Genomic DNA, 23,422 nt, shown 5'->3' with positions numbered 1-23,422 from the left:
TGTGATAAGTAGCAATGCTACATCATGCAAAGATATCAAAAACAGCAAGAGTGTCAATACGCTTAATGTCTGACATGTAGTGAAGAAGTACCACAGAGGGTAAAATAATAATAATGGAATTACAATAGAAAGGCTTTGGGACCAGGGTTTATATTGCACAGCTAATCTTAGTCTGCTCATTAACCTATCAGTCACTAAGACATTTATTGTAAATAATTAAAAGAGTATTGTAATGGTCCGGTAGCACAACACATTTTTTTCCAGCCTGTCAGCTGACAGCCCAGCTGTATTCACTATGCATCATGATTGTTAAGCAGAACCTGCTGGGTCTAATAGCAGCTTCATCCTGTTTCCTGTCTGTCAAGCCTCGTCTGTGCAAAATAGCCTGTTCATTTTCTCCCTTTCATTTATTTAGGATGCACTCTTTGCCATGATTTACAACTTCAATTCTTCAGATAATATATTATGATTGTCATTGGCACTAGGTACAGCAATCACAAATACTCGCACATAAATACAATTTGATGTATTTAAGATTCCAGTACTGTATATGTAGCAATGTAGTACTTCTTGACTAACAAAACATGTTTTGGTTTTTGCCACAGACGCATTGCAACCATGGAAGTTAAACTGTATTAAACATTAGATGACCTTTCAAACTGGTTTTTGTTTTACGATGTAATTTTCTGATTTCATTCATTTTCAGAAATACAGATTTTTAACAAGAAATCACAAATTAACGTGCAACATATCTTAAGCAACAAATGCTTTCCTGTATCATACTACCAATATGTAAATGAATAAATAAGTCAGTAATTGAAATTCAGAGCCTGTCCTTTATGTTATTCTCCAAAAGCATTTAATGGCCAACATGATCTTTACTGTGACTCCAACAATGAGTTTTTAGGTTGGTTGCTTTCAAGGGCACACGCTGGCTGGCTGGCTGGCTGGCTGCCATACGTCTGCAACAGACTAAAGCGAATGTCAGGGACAGCACACGTTATGATAGATATTTAACTTAACATCTAGAGCTGACCCAAGAAATGACATTTTTTTAATGGAGCACTTTGAGTAACATTTTAATCACTTTAAGTTAGGGCTTCTGCTTTATCTCATTAACATTCATGCCACATTCGTCTGTATGTGAGGTTACGATGTAACTTCAGACACATGCTTAGACTTTAACATTAAATCATAATAGACACTCTGGAATATCTAAATGCGATTTAGAAAAAGCAATCAGGTGTGTTTATATGATAAGAGTTGAGCGAAAAAGTAATAATCGTATGCAAGGTCAGCCTTGCAGACCAATGAGGATAGGTGATTAGAAACAGCTGCGTAAGCTAAATGGAAATAAATACAGAGATAGCAGAAGTTATCATAACACAGTTTTTCATTTTCTTACTCAACCCTGCCCATGAATTTGTAATGAAACTGCTCTACTCTGCAAAGTAGAACCTAGATTTTGGGTCAGGTTTGTATTTTGTGGAGGGCTTTAAGATAAACTATGGCTCCTTGCCGTCCACATTTACTCTGCTCGAATGTAATTGTATGTATAATAAATAATTGTAAATATACATTACAGTTCCAAGGAGGTTGAGCTACCCAATGAAGCATTAATATCAAATCATACTGTCCAATACATTGTCTGTTGCTGAATTACTGAGAAAGTTCAATGCACGTCTACAAAGTCCTACATGTCTCAAAACCAGCAGTTTTCACCAGAAATGAATCTGTGTCTGTAAAAAGAGGAATGCTAATCCATGTGTGAGTGTTTACCGCTGGCTTAAATGAAGAAATAGATTGATCTAACCAGGAAAGAAAGAGGTGCGCAGTCCAGATCATGTTGATGTACAGCAATGTAACATTGTACATTTACTGTGTAATTTAATGTTACCTTGGCGATTTAAAAACAGCGGTAATAAAAAATTTTAACTTCACTTTTACTAAATGTTATACAATAGAGAAAAAACACAGCTACACAACTGTCGAGCTAAAATCCAATTTATCATTATATATCCATTGTTAATTCAAGATTTTGATCTAATTCTTAATGATTAATTTAGCCAATACACTGTTATAATCTTACAATAATCATAATCATCTAAAAATACTTATAAGTAAATCCTTCCAATTGTTCCAAATTCACTTTTCTCCGAAGTACACCAACAATCTTTCAGCGGTTTTAACCAGTACACCACACCACCTCGGATCAATGACACAACATACATAATCCACAAAACAACTATTTCCATAGTCTTTTCAGTTGACATTATATTTTCATGAATGATTGTAAATCAGGTTCCAAAAGTAACAATGCTTCTACTTTCTTAAACTCCTGGAGATTGATATATGATCACTTGTGGTATTTTGAAGAACATGAACGAACTGAGATCTCTCATGACCAGACTACAACAATTCCTTTTTAATTTTAAGCTTTAAAACACTATACATTACAATATTTAACAATTATTGTTTAGGTAAATTAATACAAAAATTATATTTAAAAAAATAACCAATAAAATGCTAAATAGTTTAATGGTCTTAAATACAAGTTTTATTTACTTTATTAAAAGATATTAAAAAAATGGTGAAATGTGATAATATTTTTGTCAATTTTGCAGCACAACTCTTCCTTCTAAAATGGCGCAAAAAGTGCTCCAAAAACACAACTTACCTCACAGTAAAAGACAAACTGTTCAAAAACTAGATTTCACTTTGAACATTCCAAAACATCCATGATAACCTGGCGAAATATACTTCCAGATTTCAAATTTGTATCTACACCATCTCTCCGGTTTTGCAAGAAATCAACCATCCGATCACTTTGCCGATCCAACAAATCTTCAACAAAGAGGCAGATCTCTCCACACGGTGACATTCATGCAGCCGAGTGGCTACAGTCTTAGGCTTGTGTGACAATGTCAAAGAGGAGTGTCTCTCCCTCAAACAACCTCTCTCTCTTCTTGAGATGTATGTAAGCACACATCTAATCTAGAATTGTCAGAATGCCAGAGCTCTCTCGTCACTATTCCTCTGGTCTCCTATCGGCGTTCTCTAGCTGTTTGCCCATCCCACAAAATAGTACCATGTTACTGTGTGTGCATACAACCAGGGTGAAAACCAGAGTCAGAAATACTGTGCAGTCATGAATCAATTTCCATAATATTACAAAACCCCTCAATTTACTGAAAAATACTTCTAGATGTCTTCCATCACATGCTGAATGCCATGCAACACCACATCTACCTTACAGTTTTGTCTTCCACTGTATTAAACTAGCAAGCTTTAACATCAGTGTCTCCAGTCCCTGTCAAGCATCATCATTATAATGGAGCCTCAATCACGAGTGGCGTTTGCGAGATCACTTAATTAGCTTTAGTGCTGTTACAGTAATGGAATAAATTACTCCACCTTCTCGCATTCATATAGATGTCTTCAACAAGTACAATAGTGTTCAAAAGTGATGAACAGAGGGCATTTTTGTATAAAATTATAATTATAAAGTGAGTACAAAATGGAAAAAACACTAATTGTTTTAAGGTTCTTACTAGCAGTGCCGGAAATGACAAGAGATTCACAGAGGGGACTTAACATTCTGTATTTGATATTTTTAAAACAAAAATGCAGAAAATTCTACCATATTTATGTATGAAATTTGTATACATTTGAAGGCTACAACATATTACATTTTAAGGTGGAACTCCGCCACCCTTAAAATTTGCTCACTGAACTCCGCCTGCCGCGATTCCCTCATTTACAGCCCGGCTTACTGTGCAAATTATTTGGGAAAAGCAAACTACAGGATAGAATATGTTTGTAAGCCTTCCATACATCTTTAATAATATATTCATATAAATAGCAAAGATGTCAAGAGATCTTCAGGATGTTAAAAATGACTTTTTTAAGGGGCAGTCTTGGCTTATTGGTTAGAGAGTCAGAATCGTGACCAGAAGGTTGCCGGTTCATTTCTTGGAGCCGGTAGATAATGACTGAGGTGCCCTTGAGCAAGGCACCTAACCCCTACTTGCTCGCCGGGCGCTGCAGTGATGCCCACTGCTCCAGGTGTACGTGTGTTCACTACTCTCTGGATGGGTAAATGCAGAGGTCACATTTCGGGTATGGGTCACCATATCTGACAAATAGGTTCACTTCACTTTCACTTTTGGCCACTAATGCAGATGTCAGAAATGCATTAGTTTGGCCACTAATGCAGATTAATGAAATATTATTTTATAAAATCTTGAGAAGCCACACTTTACGTAAAGTGATCCAAGGCAAGCACTGTAGACATTGCGACATTTTGTAACATTAATTTATTTCTAGTGGCTTATAAACGCCATTTTTCTAAAGCCATAAAAGGGAATAAAGGTGGACAGCACAGCTAATAACCAGCTGTCAAAATGGGAGGAAGAGAGAGAGAGAGGTTATTTATGAAACACATTTCTTTAGATCACTGCCTCACTTAATTACACCTTAAGACTTTATCAGTGATATCAAACAGCCTTAAGTGTCTGACCTTGGCCCTTAAGGATTAATGCTATCAACTCAGAGACAGCAGAAACCCTAATATCTCAACTTCATGATCCCATACTCCCAAATGCAATTTTATTGTGTATTAAAGGGACAATATGTACGATTTTCACATCTTTTGTTATCTGAGATGTTTCGCACAATGGTTAAATCCAGAGAAGTTTGCAATCAATTTTAACCAATGTACATCCTCATTGTGTGAAGAGGGACATCTGTCAATGGCATCAGTTTCTGAATTTACTGCGATAGAAATCATTAGTGTGTTTGTCTAGATATGGTGCTGCACAGACTGAACAGAATATGTTATCAAAGTATTGAAAGAGCAATTTAGTGGTTCTTCTTTCGAATCACTCTTGCACTACTTTGTTTGTCATACACTGACTGATCTTTGCAGTCTGTTGACTTATGTTATAACCGACATGAAACTTTTTTTCACTTTGTCATCCATGAACATGATTTGTGAGTCCCCTCAGATTGATTTCTATAAGCAGTGGAGGTAAAGACTACAACTCCCACTATACCAAGCTCCTTCACAGCATCATTAAGCTTTGCCATTGTTATTGTTTTGCAACCTCTAGTGTCAAAAAATGACATACTGTGCCTTTAACTATCCGCTTGCAAACCAGAGATCAATTTTTCTTCAAAAAGTTTTAATGCGTTTACTTCTGGATAAAGTACCCTTTAAAAAGGTCAAACTCAACCAATCCCAAAAAGATGTTAATGAATAAGCTGAGTGGAGAGCTATAATGCATACTTACCCCATTTATATTAGTAGATTAAATGAAAGTCATACATTTATAACAAACTGGTAAGATGCTGATAAGTGATGCAGGTTTAAAGGATAAAACATGTGGGTAGTGTTGAAGTCGAATTATGAAACAGGATAAACCAGAGAAAGGATAGATATAGGAGATGGTGGGCATGAGCTCCCTAATGTACCTCCTTAAGCTGAACTCTCACTTTGTTGATCGCTTTCAGCCAGCGCACTCTGGATGGAGAGAACAGAAGCGCTGACCCGTCAGCTCTGAGGGTGGAAAGAAGAAACATCTTCAATGAATATAAACCAAATGTACACTGAAGTCCCTCATAAGCCACCACAATACACATATACCTTTTGAGAGATTTGTCAGGCGTTTTGTCCAACTGGAAAACCACTTCCTTTTTGGTGCTGCTTATTCCCTTTCCGTTATCGTGGGCGGACTTCAATCCTTCACCCTCTCCCCAGGAAGTATGTCCGTTGGTAGGGTGATGTCCATTTCTTGATGGCCGACAGCCAGCACTGTGGAAGGAATGGTAGGACTCCTCTACTTCTGAACCGACAGCACTTTCCTGTCCCGTCTCGCTGAGCTGAGAACTAGCCTGGCTGAGGTTCCCTGAAGATCCGAATCGACTGGAGTCCACAGGACTAGTGTCAGAAAAAAATAATAACAAAATGGTACAATTATTTCAAATTACAGTACATATACTGTAAATGATCATGAAATAAAAATCTTATAGAAATGATGAGGTATAAGGAAACAAAGCACATTCAGCAAGACACGCAAACAATAAGGAGTAACAAATCACACATAAAGGGAAGCAAATGTCTTCGCAAACTAACACAATTTAGTAAGCGTGTTTACATGCACATTAAAGTTATTAAAATATTCTGATTATGACAAGACTTAATGTTTTACTAAGTTTTGAATATTAATCAAAATAATGTAAAATTATAGAGTAGAAACTGAAAACTAAAAAAAGGATGAAGTTCTAGTTCATTTAAATATTTCAGAAGGCATGTATTGTATTGACAGGTATTGTTATAAATTACACGAAAACTTGATAGTTTTGCTGACCTAAAGTGAACGTAAAAATTTCTTCCTGCCGTTTACCCCTAAATCCAATCTAAAAAAGCATATATATACATTTTAAGATAGTATATTTTGTTATAATCCTACATTCACGATTGTGCATGTAAACATATTCATTGCGAGATAAATGGTTTACAAAACCATTTATTGTGCTTCTACTAGCCTCTTTGGAATCAAAACGTCCTTTTCTTGCTGTAATCCTGATGCGACATCTGTAGAAAGTGGGGTCTGGGTATGGATTTCCAGTTCTTTTTGAAAAGGAGGATCAGGGATGGAGGCACTAAATTGGGATTTATCTGGGTCATTTGTGGTTTGGATTCCACTACCAGAGATCATTTCGGAGTTTGCAACATTTTTTTGTGTCATGTCACTAGGCTGTACAATACCACAACTGTCAACCTTTTGCCCCATTTTAGCGGTATTATCTTCAATATCTCTTTTATTTTTATCAGCTTTAGGCTGGGTTGTAACAACATTGGGTGTTTGTTCCTTAGGTGTTGGAGTGTCTTTCTGCCATGGAAAACCTAACTTTGTTCCAAACAATGATGTTGGTGTTTCTTCTTTTACACCTACTGGCTTTTCCTCTTGAAACAGTCCTGCTGAAAATGACTTCAACCCGGAAAGAAGCTTGCCCTCTGTGTTTGGTATTGTAGTTGATGAAAACAAAGATCCAAAGGACTTTCCAGCATCTGTGGCTCCAGCCATGAAACCAAACTTAGGTGCTGTTAAACCTGGCATGCCAAATATAGACTGGGTTTCTAATGTTGGAGGCTGTTGACCCCTTTTTGAGTTGCTGTCTACTGCAGGTATAGATTTATCTTTGGCTTCAGGATCAGATACAATGAAAGTTTTGTCAAGTATTATTTCACATTCCATAATAGGCCTCTTACCATCTGTTTCAGATGGCTGACAAGTGTCAGTATCTACAGCAGATGGAGTTAAACTACCCAAAGAGACATCATTGGCAGGTATTTCTTTCAAAATTTCATTTTTCAGGAGTTCACCTTTATCATCTCTGCCCTCACACAACACATCATCCTTTGATGATGACAAGGAAGGATTAGGTGCGCTTTTATCTTGGTCTGGCTGAGGAGCCAAGGTAACAGACAGTGTTATGTCAGTTGTTTCCTGTGTTTCTGGTTTGAACATACTGAAAAGGTCCTTTTTTAAAGATTCTGTTGGTAGGCTACCTGAAAGGTTAAAGAGCGAGATGTTTCGAAGATGAGGTCCTGGTTCAGGCGAAGACTTTGTTGCTGAACTTGTACCAGAGAACATTTTAGACATGAAACCAGTGACTGCTTCATCTATGACGGATTTTTGTGGTTCTGCAGGTTTAGATTGATCTTCCGAGCTAGCATCTTTTGGATGTGCATCTTCCTTATACTGAGGTTGAATATCTGTGGACTGAATTTCTGTTTTTGTACTCTGCTCTGAGGTTGAATCAATAACCTTTGATAAAGCTTCTACTAGTTTGGAGTTGATTGACTCCTGGGAAACATCTAGATTACTCCCTTCAACAAATGTTTTCATATCAGTTGGCTCAGAGAGTTTTTCATTCTCTTCAGATTGAATTGACGCAATAGAGGTTACTTTTACTTGATCATCTGAGGGAGCAGGGTGTTTCATATTTTCATACGGAGGCTTCTGTGGCTCAGATATTGTTTCTTCTATGAATGATTTAGTCAACATACCAAAGCTCTCAGTCCTTGATTTTTCTTCTTTCCCATCCCCTCGTGAGACTAATGATGTTACCTTGAACAGCCCATCAGTTTCTGATGGTTTAGATGTCGGTCCAGTTTGATTGGGTATCGATGTTGAATTAGGACCACTGAACAGGGAAAGAAGACTTTTTCCTGGAGTGTCTTTTGAAGCTGCTCCAGGTAGAATACCTCCTAATAATGAAGATGTCGGGGAGGTGGCTTGCTGTGAACTTGACCCACTAAACACAGAAAATAAACCTTTTCCTGATAATTCATTGAACGCAGAAGCACCTGGAGTGGTATTTTCAACTTTACGTCCTGCATTTCCTGAACTGGGGTGTGAACTAGGTCCAGAAAACATAGAAAAAAGTTTTTTGCCAGGAATTTCCTTTGAACCTGGAGCTCCAGGGAAAATCCCACCAAGAATAGATCCAGCCTGAGATGAAGTATTTTGAGAACTTGATCCAGAAAACATAGACAGAAAGCTTGAGCTAGCTTCATCTTTCTGTGGTCCATTACCCTTAGGAGAAGAACCCTCCTGGTGTGCTGGGGACTTTCTAGATTGAGGAGATCTAACATCAATACCTGATAATACCTCTTCAAGTGATTTTGGGACTGGGCTAGTTGGATTAGAGGCTGGTGTAGCCTTTGAATTGCTCGGCTCAAGTGCAGATTCACAGAGTCCTTTACTTGGGGTTTCATTTGGTAACTCTTGACTTGGAAGAGAGGAGTGCACAGAGCTTGGCTGTGAGATTCTTCCAGTGCCCACAGTTGGTAAGCTTTTACTCTGTGGCTCCTTAAGCTCTTTATCATCAAGAGTAGTTGAAAGTGTAACTGATTGTTGTGAAGATTTCTGTGAGCTGTGTACACTAGACAAAGTGGGCATTTCTTTTACAGACTCTTTACATGGCTCATTGGTTGGGTCAGATTTAGGTGTAAAGTGACCGTGTGTAGGTGATGGGTGACTGGCTGTTTCATGCCCTAAAATCAAACCTTTTGCAGAAGTCTCACTTGAATTCAAATTGGGCACAGTTTTAATTGTTTGTGCATTAGGGGGGAAAGTCTCGGGTACTCTTTTGTCTAAAGTTGGCCTAGTTGTTGGTTGAGGACTTTGGGCTCCAAACATGGAGAATAAGCTTTTTCCAGTATTCTCACTAGAGTTTGAAGATCCTCCTAATATTCCACCAAAAACTGATCCTGCCTTCTGGGAAGCTGGATGTTGTCCAGGACTACCAAACATAGAAAATAAACTTTTACCTAGAGGCTCTTTTGGTTGTTCTCCCCCTTGAGATGTAGTCTGAGTGGCACACCCTGGTTGTGATGTCTGATGGAGATTCGGACTACTGAACATAGACAGAAGTCCTGTCACTGGTGTATCTTTAGGTTGATCAGCTCCGGTTGGTGGAGTCTGATATAAGGATCCAGGCTTTGATGAAGTCTGCTGATTACCAGAACCACTTATGGAGAGTAATCCCATACCCATTGGTTCTTTTGGAGGTAAGGTACCTGATGTTGGTTTTTGTTTGTAAGAATCATTTGTGGTTGAAGATTGATGTGTACTAGCATCACCAAACATAGAAAATAAATTCAAACCTGGACTCACTTTATCAGGAGTAAATCCTGGTTTGTTAGACTGACTTGACAACCCTGAATGTGGCGAAGTCTGCTGCACACTGGAACTACCCAAAAAAGACAGGATATTTTTACCTAGTGGCTCTTGAGAAGAAGCAGACCCAGTTTGAGACTGAGCTTGTTGCTGACTGGAACCAGCAAATATGGACAGCAGCCCTTTGCCTGAAGATTCCTCTTTAGATGATGGGGTCCCAGAGAACATATCTCCGACAGAGAAACCAAACAGCCCACTGGAGTTTTGGGAGGGGGGTTCTGGTTTTGTCTGCCCAGTTGGTGGCATAGTTTGAGATCTCTCAGGTGTTGGTCCCTTGTTAGCATTAGTAGAAAATATCTGCGATGCAGATATGCTCTTCACTTGAAATGATCGTGAAACCTTAGGAGATTCAGACTCACTGCCTTGTACACAGGTACTTATTGTTTGCGGTTTCTGAATTCCTTTAGGCATTTTTGTTGTTTTGTGGCCATCTTTGTTAACTTCATTTTTCAAAGAGGCTGGTGACGCCTCTGAGGAAGACTGTTTTAGATGGGTCTGTGAATCTGTGTTAGGAGGAGTATCTATGTTAAAGAAATCACCTATTGACCCAAAAATGCTAGACATTCCAGATTTTTCTTGTTTTGAGGTTGAAGTTTTTACTCCAACAGAAGCAGATCTATCTTTCTCTTGTTGAGAGGATAATGAGGGCCCCGTTTTTGGCTCCTCTACTCCCACTGCTGTCTTGAAAAGATTCAAAAGCCCTCCTGATTGTTCTGATGATTTTTCACTACATGTTTCTACTGGATGAGAAACTTCTGGTGGGGCTGGTTTGGATGTCATAAGCAAGGAATTGCTTGAAATTGGAGTGGTAGAAACAATAGTTGTTGAATAAACAGAACCTTCTTTTGACATTGTAGCTTGTCTAGCTAGTTTATGCTTCTGAGATGATGTACCTTGAGAAGTTGTGGTAGATGGTGCTGGCAAAATTCCAGATGTTGTTGAAATTGGTTTTATTCCCAACTGGTTTGAACTGTCTGACTGGTTTGCGTCACCCTTTATGATCTTTGATTTGAGACTCTGAAGACCTGTTGTGATCATATTTTTGCCCTGCTGCTCATTATTTTTGGTTTCAGATGCTTTTGTTAGTTCGCTGTGAACCTGTCCTGGGCATGGGGCATCCTTGGAAATAGGTGACCTTAAGCCAGTTGTGGTTTTGGTTTCAGGACTTTTGCCAACAATGGAGAGAAAAGATGAAATTTTTTTAATAGATCGATTTGGCTGCTCCTCTCCATTGTGTACTCTCTTTCGCCATTCTTCTTCTGAAACTTCATCTATGTGTTTTACTTGCACTCCGGTGGATGAACGGCGTCTCTGTTGAGGCTGGTAGCAGCTGAATTTACCTGCTGTAGATGAATTTGTGGTAGGAGTAGCACCAAATGAAATAGAAACCTTCTTAGATAGCGCTTCTTTTACTCCTCTGCTATTAATATTTCCACTATTGTCGTTAACACCATAACATGAGAGATCAACAGCTTCCTGAGAAGTATCCCAGTAGCCACAGTTGTTTTGACAGTGCTGTCCTGTGTCCATCTTAACTTTGTTGAACTGATAAAAGGAAAAATCAAGGGCTTGCTGGTTTTGGTTAAGAATAGACTCCTCAAACATCTTTGAGAAGCGCTCCAAATTCAGATTCATAATTTGGTCACCATTTCTATAGGCTGCAGACAAGTCAAGTGGGGCAGTTAGTTCAGCTTCACCTTGGTCTTGCCCTGGAAACCAAAGGAGCTCATCTTCATTGTAGAGTGGAATCTTAAACCCACAAACCATGACCATTTCATTAAACAGCCAGGCACTAGGATAGATGTCCCCTGTATTCCCCCACTCTTGTTCTGGGGCACAAGCATAGACATATTGCCCAGAGCCATCTGTCAGCAGGGCATAAATATACTCATAATCAGTGTAGACAAAGTATCCACAATCTCCATCATCTGAGGGCCACCACATTCCTTGGTCCAAAAGTGAAAGCCATTGCTGATACCACTCTGATTCTTCAAAATACATAGATTCCTCGATATCAACATTGCTTGTTAAAGAGTGGTTCCAATTGTTGTGACATCTGGTTAAATTAAGATACTTTTCTTTACTTATTGGTTGATTGTAAATGTCTGATGTGGCTTGGTATATATGCTCTCCATTAGCTGAGTGTGACAGATGTTGAGGAGTTTCCTTATAATAACCCTCATAATATGCAATACTGTTCAGATTATAATAACTGTCTGCATTAAATGAGTGCCACTTGCTTAATTTATTACCTTTCATGCTCAAATTTAGTACACCTTCAGATTCCTGGGTACTAATCACATCCAGACTGCCATAGCTATTCCAAGCCCTTGGTCTCATTGAACTATTCGGAATACCTTTAGAATGCTCTGGTTGATTATTGCTCTCTCCCTTGTTATTGTGCCATTTCATCCCTGGTCGTGTAAGACAATGTTGCTGATTATCATCCATATTTACAGTATTCAAACATTGAGAGGATTCATGGAATTCATCAACTGGTACATTTCGATGTCCATCGGGATAGTAGCCCAGTGACTGATCATTCAGCTGTTGCCACAAAATAGATTCTTGGATCCATGAGTGTTCATCATTTGGACCAAGTCCATAATTTGCATACAAGTCTTGACCATACTGTCCAGACATACTCTGCAAGGAAGGATGACTCTTCCTTAAATAATCCTGTGACCCTAACCCTATTGTTTGAGAAGAGCAACCAAGAGGAAAGCTTGAAAGATTTTCTGTGCTATATGAAGTGTTTCTTATATGACTTGAGGGCAAAATGTTGTGTGAGTCACATAAATGAAATAAATGGCCAGTGCTGTTTGAGGAGTATGAAGCACTATTCTGTTTTGACCTGGCATAACTTGCTGGTGTCCTCAAATCAAGGCTCTCTGTGTCATAGCTGTTGGGCCTGTTAATTATTCTGTCAGATACCCAATGTCTAGGAAGTCCAGAGGAAATTATAGAGTTTGTCTTTAGATGTGATCCTTCCACAACTATATTTCCTGGTCCAGCAGAAGAAACATCTGTTGTTTGATGATTAAATGTTCCAGCTAAGAAACCTTGGTGAGTCAATGGTATTTGGTTTTGCATTCCTGCATGACTGTGTGAGGGAGGCTCAGGCAACCGTCTGTTTGATTCTCCTTGTCGAGTGGAAAGCTCTGTTGGTACTGTTTTCTGATTTTGTTTAATTTCAAAAGAATTTTGACTGTTTGGTGGTAAGTCTTCAGACGAGGATGTGAGTTTACTGAAAAGACCAGACAAAAGACCTGACTGAGAGGATGTATCTGGTCTTGCCTGATGAAAACCTTGTTTTATAACAGTTGACTTGTCTTCTTGAGAAAAAGAGGGTGTAGTCATATCCTGGGATTCAGCAGACGTAATTTTTAGAAAATTAGTGATAAGACTACCAGATTTGGATTTTTGCTTAAATGAATTATCTTCAGAGGCAATGCTTTGTCGTATCACATTTTGATGTTGTGATTGAGCTGGAGTGGTCTGACTATTGGATATATTTATTGGTAGGGTTGACGGAGAAACATTAACCAAAGAGGATCTCTTGAAAAAGCCTTGTGGATGAGAAGAATCTTTAATTTGTCTAGGAGAATCCAACTTGCCTTTCGGATCTTGGCCTGATTGCTGATATTGGGTTCTGAACTGTTGAGAAGGTTTCCAACTCTGTCCCTCAGAATTTTGCTGAACTTGGGGTTTACAGGAATTTTCACTCAAAGATACCTGTTGCTGCTGTGACATCTTTCCTTGAGTATTAGAGACATTTTCATTAGAGGCAAATCTGAAAAGACCCGACAAAAGTCCTCCCTGCTGAGGTGGGGCGTTTGCTGTTGTTGACTGGTTTTGAGATAACTCATTATCTTTAATTTTAAGTGGTGTATGTGACACATTATCTGTGGAAGAAGCTTTAAACAGACCTGAGAAATGCGGATTAGACATGCTTTGTTGGGAATGAGTTTGGTTTTGTTGACGGCTTTGTTGTTGATTTATTCTTTGAGTAGACTCGCTCCTTAGTTGCGGCTGATTAGGTTGAGTATCTGTTGTCATATCACCTAAGGATGAAAATTTCTTAAATCCTGAGAGTAAACCTCCTTTTGGTTGTTGATGGGAGGCTGCTTGGGAACCTGATGTATCCCCAGAAGGAGACTTAAACAAACCAGAGAACAGGCCCTGGTCATGAAGAGATGTTTTTTGTTCTGTAGCATACAAGACTTCATTTGGACCATGTTTTTGGAGCACTTGTTCGGTTGAAGAAACTGAATGAACTTTGCCTTGCTGCTGCACTCTTGTATCATTTGACCTTGGGGAAACAGGAGAGTTCTGAATATTAGCCCTTTGGGTAGCTGGAGAACCAGGTTGTGGGTCAATGGGTGTCATTTTGAAAAGACTTGAAAACCAGCCTGTATCTGCGATTCCCTTAGTCATTGTCTCATGGGATTCTTTATGGTCTTGGGGTTTTGATTTTGCCATTGGAATATTGATTTTGTCAGGTGCTTGAGAAGGAACTATATCTGTAATTTTACTTGTGGCAGAAACATTTTGCTTTAGCCTAGCTGGTGGTCGAGATTGAATGTTTTTGGATGCACTTGCATCATCACCAGAAGCCAATTTAAATAATCCAGAAAATATCCCTCCTTCAGCCTTTGGGGGTTGTGGGACATTCACATGTTCAGAACAGGGTAACGGCTGTTTCAATTTGTTTCCAGGGGAGGATTCAACTGATTGTTTTCCGACATTGAATGTGTCCTCTGCTGATCTAAAGACAGGAAAAACTGTTTGCGTCCGAGTATGAGGAGGCACTGGTGATCCATTTGAGATTAAGGAACTGAAAGATTTCTTTAAAGGACTAAAAAATCCTAACTCTTCAGATGCTTTATGTGTTACAGGCTCAATGTGTGCCTCTTCAAAACTGTTGAAAATATGTCTTTTGATCTTTAAACTGTCACTCGCAGCTCTACACTGATGCTCCAGCTGCTTTTCTTTTTCATCAAGATAATGTAGATCTAGACTGCCATTCTGAGAACAGTTTTTGGCTTTCCCATTTATAAGGTTTACTTTTCCCAACACTGAATTCACTGAGGACAGCGTCTCATTGCAAGTTGTGACATCGATGTTCTTGTCCGGCTCATTTTTGATTGGGTGGGTTTGTTTGTTTACCCCCTGTGACTTGGCTTCAGAGGAATGGAAAGATGGCAATGAAAACTTCCTTTCAGACTGGGACTCCTGAGTAGGTGATATCACTGCTACTAGTGTGGGGCTTGGGGACTTTGGCATGAAGGAAAACAATTTTGATATACCAGAGCTAACAGGAACATCACCTGGCTTGTCTGATTGTTCAGCAGACTTGGATTCCACATGTTTTGAGCTTAAAACCACTTTATCGGTTAAAGAGCTAAATAATGAGCTCATGGCATTCTTTACCCCTGCCACCCCATGGTCAGAAGCACCAGCAGAATTGCTTTCATTGGCAATCTGGGGTTCTTCATTTATTACCTTAGAGGTATAACTTTGCTCATCTCCAACAGATTCTGTTCTTGCACTATCCTGGGATGATAGCTTTGGTTTGTTAGACTTAGGCAAGGAACCATATCTACTGATCTCCTCTTCTTTTTCAGCTAGATATTCTGATACGGTTTCGACCAGACACTGTAGCTCATCCATTGGATCAACATATTCATCATTTGGTTCCTCTACAGGAGACAACATGACCTCTGGAGCCCAACCCACAATTTTACCCTTTACACTCTTCTTATCTCTCAGTCTATCAGTTGGACCACCGTAAGTTGAAAAACAGTTACCAAAGTGGCCATCATTTTTCCTCTCTTCAACCCTGAGTGCTTTAGCTAAAGAGGATATTTCCTCCAACTCCTCCTCAGAGCAAATGGAATACTGAAGCTCATCTGAACCATCAGAATCAAAGCCTACATCTTCTCTAAATCTGTCTGCTTCCTCCTCTTGATATGCAACATCGTTCTCCAGTGTGTTTCCTAACTTGTTTTTGGCCCACATTCTAGTTTTGAAGAGCTGGCCATTTTTGTATGGCATCAAGCATGGCATCATGTTTTCTTCGGTCTCCTCCATTTCTTTCAATTGACGTAACGCAAGTTCACCACGTTTTTGGTGGAGAAGGGCAAGATATGAGGGAAAATGCTCATATCCAGCATGCTCCAGCCCTCCTGGGTACCGGATTTTTTTCGTTCGTCTACGGTCAATAGTGGCATAGCCTTCTGGGTAAGCAGCATTAAATGAATAATTTTTGGTTTTGGTTTGAGACTGGTTGATAACCGGATCAAGATAAGCCTTTTTATTATGAATAACATCATTTTGCCTGTCCTTCTTATCAAACCATGTCTGTTCGTCCCTATCAAGAAACTCATTCAGGGCACTTTTATCCAGTAGTTTGTATTTATTCTCCCAGTCCTCCACACCCATGCCTGAATCTACTGGGACAATCCTAACCCTACCCCTCTGATTGGGAGGTCTAGCAGAGATTAAGAAAAGGATGGAAGAAAAGAAAAAAGGAAAGGAAAAGAAAAGAAAAGAAAAGAAAGAAAGAGAAAATGCATTTCAACATAAAAGATAAAAGCTGATGACAGTAAGAACATAACATTGTAATGCAGTAAAGCAACAGGATAAAGCGTAAACTTGGGGGGGGAAATTAAGCATAAAAAGGCATGACTACACTATAAAAGTCTATTGTATAAAAAGTTTATTGTTGTATGCGTACATGTATGTTCAATGATTAGGATAAACCACAGGGCACCTTATAAAATTCTGACTAGTCTTTTAAATAGCATATTAAATATGCATACTTATGAGAACAGGATGTACCTGCTTGCATGCTGGTCCCTATAGTCAAGTTCAAAGCTATGTAGAGAGTCAGCGCATGAGTCCATATTTTGCTGAAAGCCTGGTCCCATGGGATACTGGTGAAGCGAGGAGTTGGGCTGGGCTGTGGTGTGGTAGCGGGGAGGTAAACTACTGCTCGTCTCACTTCGGTAGTCACTGTCCCTATCATCCATTGCACTGTCCAAGTCATCCAAAGCTATAGAGAGACAGACAGCTCAGAATGGACATACATGTGTTTTAGATGTAATAATTACGGTTTTCAACATTTGTAATGTAACATTCTTCAAGTACAAATTCAAGCCTTTTAAACATTCAAGAAAAGACAGTGTGCCTCTTTCTAACAAAGGAAAAACTACTTGTGAAAAACAGGGTATCTTAACAGGGTACAGACTCCAGGAGACAAGTTGGGAAATTTGTTCATTCATCCAAAATGAATAAACCACCGAAATAGTCATGAGAGAAAAGTGGGCCAATAAATAATTAAAGTTGTAAAAATGAAGACGGGTACAACTTCCGGTGAAGCGGCGGAAGTAGTGTATTTCACCTCGAATAACTTATTCTGATGACAGAAAACAAAACTGTGATTCATATTATGAATTGTAATACTGGTGGTTTCATGTGTTAATCTATTAAAATAATTTTGAAACTGAAGAGCCGCACCCTCTGTTCGTAGTTGCACTAACAACCAGGTGATAGTCATTAAAAGAAGAGCGCTTCACACACTGATCTAATGTTAAGATGGAGTGGACCTGTGAGAGAATGTAGAGTTTATAAAAGACGAATCTTAAAATGCGCACCGCTTATCTCAAGCAAATAGCTAACGAATATTAAACACCAATGTGCTTATAGTTCTAAAGGAGTTCACAGTTTTAAATAGGAGTTCAGGTAGATTCATGTAATCATCAACACACTTTATATGGCCCTTAATAAAAACGTGAGAAAGTTAACTGGATTTATCAGGATTCTTTACTGAATTTTAAAAATATCTTTACATATTCTTTACAAATATCTGTTGGAATATATTACATCATGTGGACTACATTTTTTCATCGGATATGCTAAATGTAAGGTAGGTATTTCTTCCACTTATCATCTTATAAACAAAACGTAGAGAGAATGTGGAGCTTTAGCAATGATCTTTAGTTTAATGTTTATCAGATTAATTGCCAGATAATGTTACAGCAGCTTTATGATTTGTGCACGCAGCCCGTGTGACGCTTGCAGTTCGCTCTCAAATACATAAAAAAATATTTAACACATCTTTAAATAGCACACAATCGACACCATGTAAAGAAATTGAAAACCCTCCACAATTGTCAAACTGCTCATTGGTTTTCTCAGTTGCTAAATATCCACCGTCAAGTATTAAAATCCTCATCCCATTCTTCTATAAAGTGGGGGAAAGAATGCTGATGTAGTTTAAGTGCTGTCAGTGTTTAAGTTCGCATGCTGCTATAAATAAATGACTTGAAATATGGCAGAAATGCGTTTGTTTATATTGAACCGGAGGTTTCTCCCATCTTTCGTGCAAAACGTCATGGGGCGTATAGGAAACTTGTGGATAGGATATAATTCCAAAATGCAGGCTAATATAAATTCTAGAAAAAAGATAAGCAAACGTGTAAATTGGATTGAGACTTGTAATTAAAATTCGATACAAATTATTTTGGTTATCTTGGACTTTATGGATTCAAATCTATACATCTGATGCTTTTTGTTAATCTTATTAGACTGAACCACATGCATGTTTCCCCTTACACTGGATCACTCTTGTTCACATGACACTGAAGGACAATTATGACACCATCATAATATGACATAATATTTTTGTGTATATATTGTTTATTTATTGTAACATTTGTAAAATATTAAGGCATATATTTATTATTCAACACGGTTGTATTTTTTGCATTTTCTATGGTAACGATATCGTTTATATCCATGTTTTCCTTTCCTTATATGTAAATATATTCATCTGTGTGGGATGGCAATTTGGCATGACTATCTAATCACTTTGGGGGTCATATGATGGCGCACCAGCACAAAAACAGATTTAAGGGGTCATTGGGAGGGTACCAGGGAAAATCTATAATATATGGTGACTACATAAAATCTCAACATGAATTACATACTCTGACTGTCGGCCCATCCGAAATAGTTGCCTGGTGAGTTTAAAGTAAAAATCAAAGGATGAGAAGAAAACGTACAGAAACAAAGAAAGGGTCAGTGTGAATTATCCTTTTGAAACTGAATTGAATCAAGATAATCCAAGATGCTTGACCTTGAGTTACCGGGTATATGTAGACAATTAGTTTTAGACTGCGCAAAAGTGACAATAAGAGAATTATAGAGGAGTGAAGGGAGCAGTGAGGCAGCATGCGTGATCCCGCGGCTCCATCTAGTGTGGGAGGAGTTACTTACAGCATTGAGAGGCAGCGCATGGCAACGGCCGTCCTGCTACTTCATCCTGTGACAGAAAACACAGTTAGTATAAGAGTCCACATCTTTGTGTACAAAACACTCTTAAAAAACGTAAACTTTAAATGAATGGGCATATTCAAAAAACCTCTACGGCAAAACTCTCACATCACACAACAGTCAAAAAGTAACAATCTGCTAGAACCACATGCAAACAATATTTGGGTATTTCAGTTTTTTTTACTTATTTTAAGCATAGCAACATTGTGATATTAAGAAAGATAAATATTTAGAAAGGAAATCAAACACATTTCTGTACTGTGGCCAATAAAGAGGATTGATCTGGTGTGCCTAAATGTCACGTTTGGACCATGCTTTAAAGTCAAATACTGTATATAGATTATTGAAACACATAATTTATTATATTATAAAACTGTTTAATTGTATTAAACAGATGAGTACATGCATAATTTATTAGTCTGTTACATCAGCGCACAGAAACAAATAGCATTATAAAGCAGCACACACACATACAGACCTCATATCACAGTTGCTGTAACACTAACTATTAAATAACAAAAAGAGGGGACAAAAAAAAATAAGCCTCCTAAATACACTATCATCCAATTAATCTAGTCAATATAGTTATGTTTTTTTGTCACTTCTGCCATTTCAAGACAAAAAAAAATGAAATACTGTGATTGGTACACTGTCTATATTTTAAGATGCAGTGTTTAAGATATTAAATGCATAATAGAATAAATAACATAACATTTAAAAGAAATGCATTTGCTGAATATGTCCAATAAAATGAACCTTCAATTTTAATATCAAAATTACATGAAACTAACTAAATCGACATGCAGTCATACAATTGTCACACCAACTTGCAAACCTCTTTACATGTTTCTACAGCAGAATAATGGAAATATAAAAAAATGCCTTGTTCCTTTTAAAGACTTATTTGCAATAAAAGAGTACTTCTTTCTTACAGTATGCAATAACATATAGGGCGAACCATTGATTGTATTATAACCAAACTCCCATTATCCTTAAATCTGCTGCAAAAGCACACACCGTACCTCATCATGCATGCCCATAGAATTGATGCGTTCCAGTTTACCAGCCCAATATCGAGCCTCATCCTCTGGGATTTCTGTAGGGAAGATGTTGAGATTTGTAAGATGTCCCACAGTCCATAATCACAGCATGTTTGCCTATGTAAAGAGTTTGCTTAGAGTTTTATGTATTCAGACCCCTGTAAATGTATAATGAGCTAACTCGCTAAGGAAGCTTAAAATAGTAGGCAGGTTAAAAGACATTATTACACAACACTTCACATTAACAGCAAGTATTAAAACAAAGGTATGCTATATTTTAAAACAATTATATTTATTACAGAATTTAATGGGGCAGAAATGTGATATTCTACAGTTGAAAGAAAAAGTATGTGAACCCTTTGGGCTTACTTGGATTTCTTCATAAATTGGTCATAAAATGTGTTCTGATCTTCATCTAAGTCACAACAATAGAGAAACGCAGTCTGCTTAAACTAATACCGCACAAACATTATACGTTTTCAAGTTTTTAATTGAACACAACATGTAAACATTCATAGTGCAGGGTGGAAAAAGTATGTGAACCTTTGGGTTTGATAACTGGTTGACCCTCCTTTGGCAGCAATAACCTCAACCAAACGTTTCCTATAGTTGCAGATCAGACCTGCACAACGGTCAGGACAAATTTTGGACCATTCCTCTTTACAAAAGTGTTTCAGTTCAGCAATATTCTTGTGATGTCTGGTGTGAATCGCTCTCTTGAGGTCATGCCACAGCATCTCAATCGGGTTGAGGTCAGGACTCTGACTGGGCCACTACAGAAGGCGTATTTTCTTCTGTTGAAGCCATTCTGTTGTTGATTTACTGCTATGCTTTGGGTCGTTGTCCTGTTGCATCGTCCATCCTCTGTTAAGCTTCAGTTGGCGGACAGATGGTCTTAAGTTTTCCTGCAAAATGTCTTGATGAACTTTGGAATTCATTTTTCCATCGATGACAGTAATCCGTCCAGGGCCTGAGGCAGCAAAGCAGTCCCAAACCATGATGCCCCTCCACCATATTTCACAGTTGGGATGAGGTTTTGATGTTGGTGTGCTGTGCCTTTTGTTCTCCACACATAGCGTTGTGTGTTCTTTCCAAACAACTCAATTTTGGTTTCATCTGTCCACAGAATGTTTTGCCAGTAGTGCTGTGGAACATCCAGGTGCTCTTTTGCAAACTTCAAACGTGCTGCAATGATTTTTTTGGACAGCAGTGGCTTCCTCCGTGGTGTCCTCCCATGAAGTCCATTCTTGTTTAATGTTTTCCTTATTGTAGATTTGTCAACAAAAATGTTAGCATGTGCCAGAGATTTCTGTAAGTGTTTAGCTGACACTCTAGGATTCTTCTTCACCTCATTGAGCATTCTGCGCTGTGCTCTTGCAGTCATCTTTACAGGACGACCACGCCTAGGGAGTGTAGCAACAGTGCTGAACTTTCTCCATTTGTAGACAATCTGTCTTACCGTGGACACATGGACATCAAGGCTTTCAGATATACTTTTGTAGCCCTTTCCAGCTTTATGTAAGTCAACAATTCTTGATCGTAGGTCTTCTGAGAGCTCTTTTGTGCGAGGCATGGTTCACATCAGACAACGCTTCTTCAGAACAGCAAACTCAAAACTGGTGTGTGTTTTTTATTGGACAGGCCAGCTTTAATCAACACATCCAATCTCATCACATTGATTGGACCCCAGGTTGGCTGACTCCTGGCTCCAATTAGCTCTTGGAGAAGTCATTAGCCTAGGGTTTCACATACTTATTCCACCCTGCACTATGAATGTTTACATGTTGTGTTCAATAAAAACATGAAAACGTATAATGTTTGTGCGGTATTAGTTTAAGCAGACTTTGTTTCTCTATTGTTGTGACTCTGATGAAGATCAGAACACATTTTATGACCAATTTATGATGAAATCCAAGTAAGCCCAAAGGGTTCACATACTTTTTCTATCAACTGTATATATTTATATTATATATTTTAACACTCAGTCATCAATAAATATTCACCATCCATAGACAAACTGTGATCCTGAATTAGTTTAAACCTTAAGTTCTGTAAGGATTTTTATAATAAATGTATTGTATCACAGCAAATTTTTTATTAATGTGTAATGTGCAACAGAAGCTGCATAACCAGTTCACAAATCTTTGGAGTAAAATTTGTAATAATGTTTTTCATTGAATATTCGACAAAGCCACGCCCCCTTTGCAATACTGCTGAAGCCCACCAGGGGCCACGGCCAACAGTTTGGGAAGCAGTGCTCTAAGCTGCATATGTAAAAAAGTGTCATATCGCCTAGAATCCTTTGAAGATGAGCGCATAATGCGACGGGAGGAGCTTCAAAGTGCTCAGATGAAACGGTCAGGCTCATGAATGGGATCAATGGCAGGTCGCCAGCCCAAACACGAATGATGGTTCGACCTTTCGCACCTGTTTATTGGCACACAGATTACCCAGTCTGTAACCTACTTCCATCCTATTTATCCCAGAGCATCACTAACAAAAGCCACAGCTGCAAACATTTTTTATTTATTTCCATATTTTACAAAGTCTTGTGCAAAGAGGAACACATCAAAGTGATCAACTAAAAATAACTATCCTCTGCAAATAGAAGCTTTATAACACCATTATATATAAGTATTAAGTATTGATTTTTACTATATCAATCATTTGTATGGAAAACTGACTTAGGTCTGGTATTTTTTTAATGTCCCTTGATCCACCCCTGTTACAGTCAGTATGTTTTGGTGTTAAACACAACAAGGTTGTAAGTTAATGCTAAAACAGAAATAGATGGGTAGTGCACATACTTGTAGTACCATCAGCCAGTTAGTCCTGTGATAACAGAGCGGTCATCTTGACTCTTCCATGTATTTTAGACCCAAAACTGGCCTTTACTTATTTTGCATCAGACCACATTATTTACAATTATTTCCTTATCCATATGAAGTACATGTAGTTATATTCACAAGTACATTCACTGTATAGTACAGTTATTGTACATGCAGGTACGGTCAAATAAAATGCAACCCATTAGTATGGGATAATATGAAAGAACGGTTCAAATAACACTGAATCTCACCAAAGGGCACCTCAAAGCGAGAGTCCAGCAGGACTCGATGTGCTGTTGGATTTTTGGTGCCATATATCTCATCTGCTTTCATCAGAACCTCAGAGTCCAGACATATCCACTCGCCAGGGCCCTCCTGTTTAACAGATGAAGGGCACAAACAGGCACAGAGAACAAAAAACCTTTGTGATGGGCTTAAAACTAACATTGAAATTGAATCGGAGGTA

General features: G+C 38.4%; 1 protein-coding gene across 2 annotated transcripts in view; it reads right to left on the bottom strand.

Moving 5' to 3' along the window:
* The window catches only part of unc13bb (unc-13 homolog Bb (C. elegans)), a 76,837-nt gene that overhangs the window by 34,548 nt on the left and 18,867 nt on the right, over positions 1-23,422 (bottom strand). For both annotated transcript variants that reach the window (XM_056736697.1, XM_056736698.1), the window contains exons 5-10: positions 23,208-23,331; positions 20,111-20,184; positions 19,032-19,077; positions 16,593-16,806; positions 5,645-5,938; positions 5,473-5,557 (exon numbers count right to left, since the gene is read on the bottom strand). In XM_056736697.1, the coding sequence (XP_056592675.1) occupies positions 5,473-5,557; positions 5,645-5,938; positions 16,593-16,806; positions 19,032-19,077; positions 20,111-20,184; positions 23,208-23,331 (837 nt within the window). The remainder of the gene's footprint in view (positions 1-5,472; positions 5,558-5,644; positions 5,939-16,592; positions 16,807-19,031; positions 19,078-20,110; positions 20,185-23,207; positions 23,332-23,422) is intronic.

This window comes from Triplophysa dalaica, chromosome 22 (genome assembly GCF_015846415.1).
Source record: "Triplophysa dalaica isolate WHDGS20190420 chromosome 22, ASM1584641v1, whole genome shotgun sequence".
Taxonomy (NCBI): Eukaryota; Metazoa; Chordata; class Actinopteri; order Cypriniformes; family Nemacheilidae; genus Triplophysa; species Triplophysa dalaica.
This window is presented reverse-complemented; position numbering and strand designations above follow the sequence as displayed.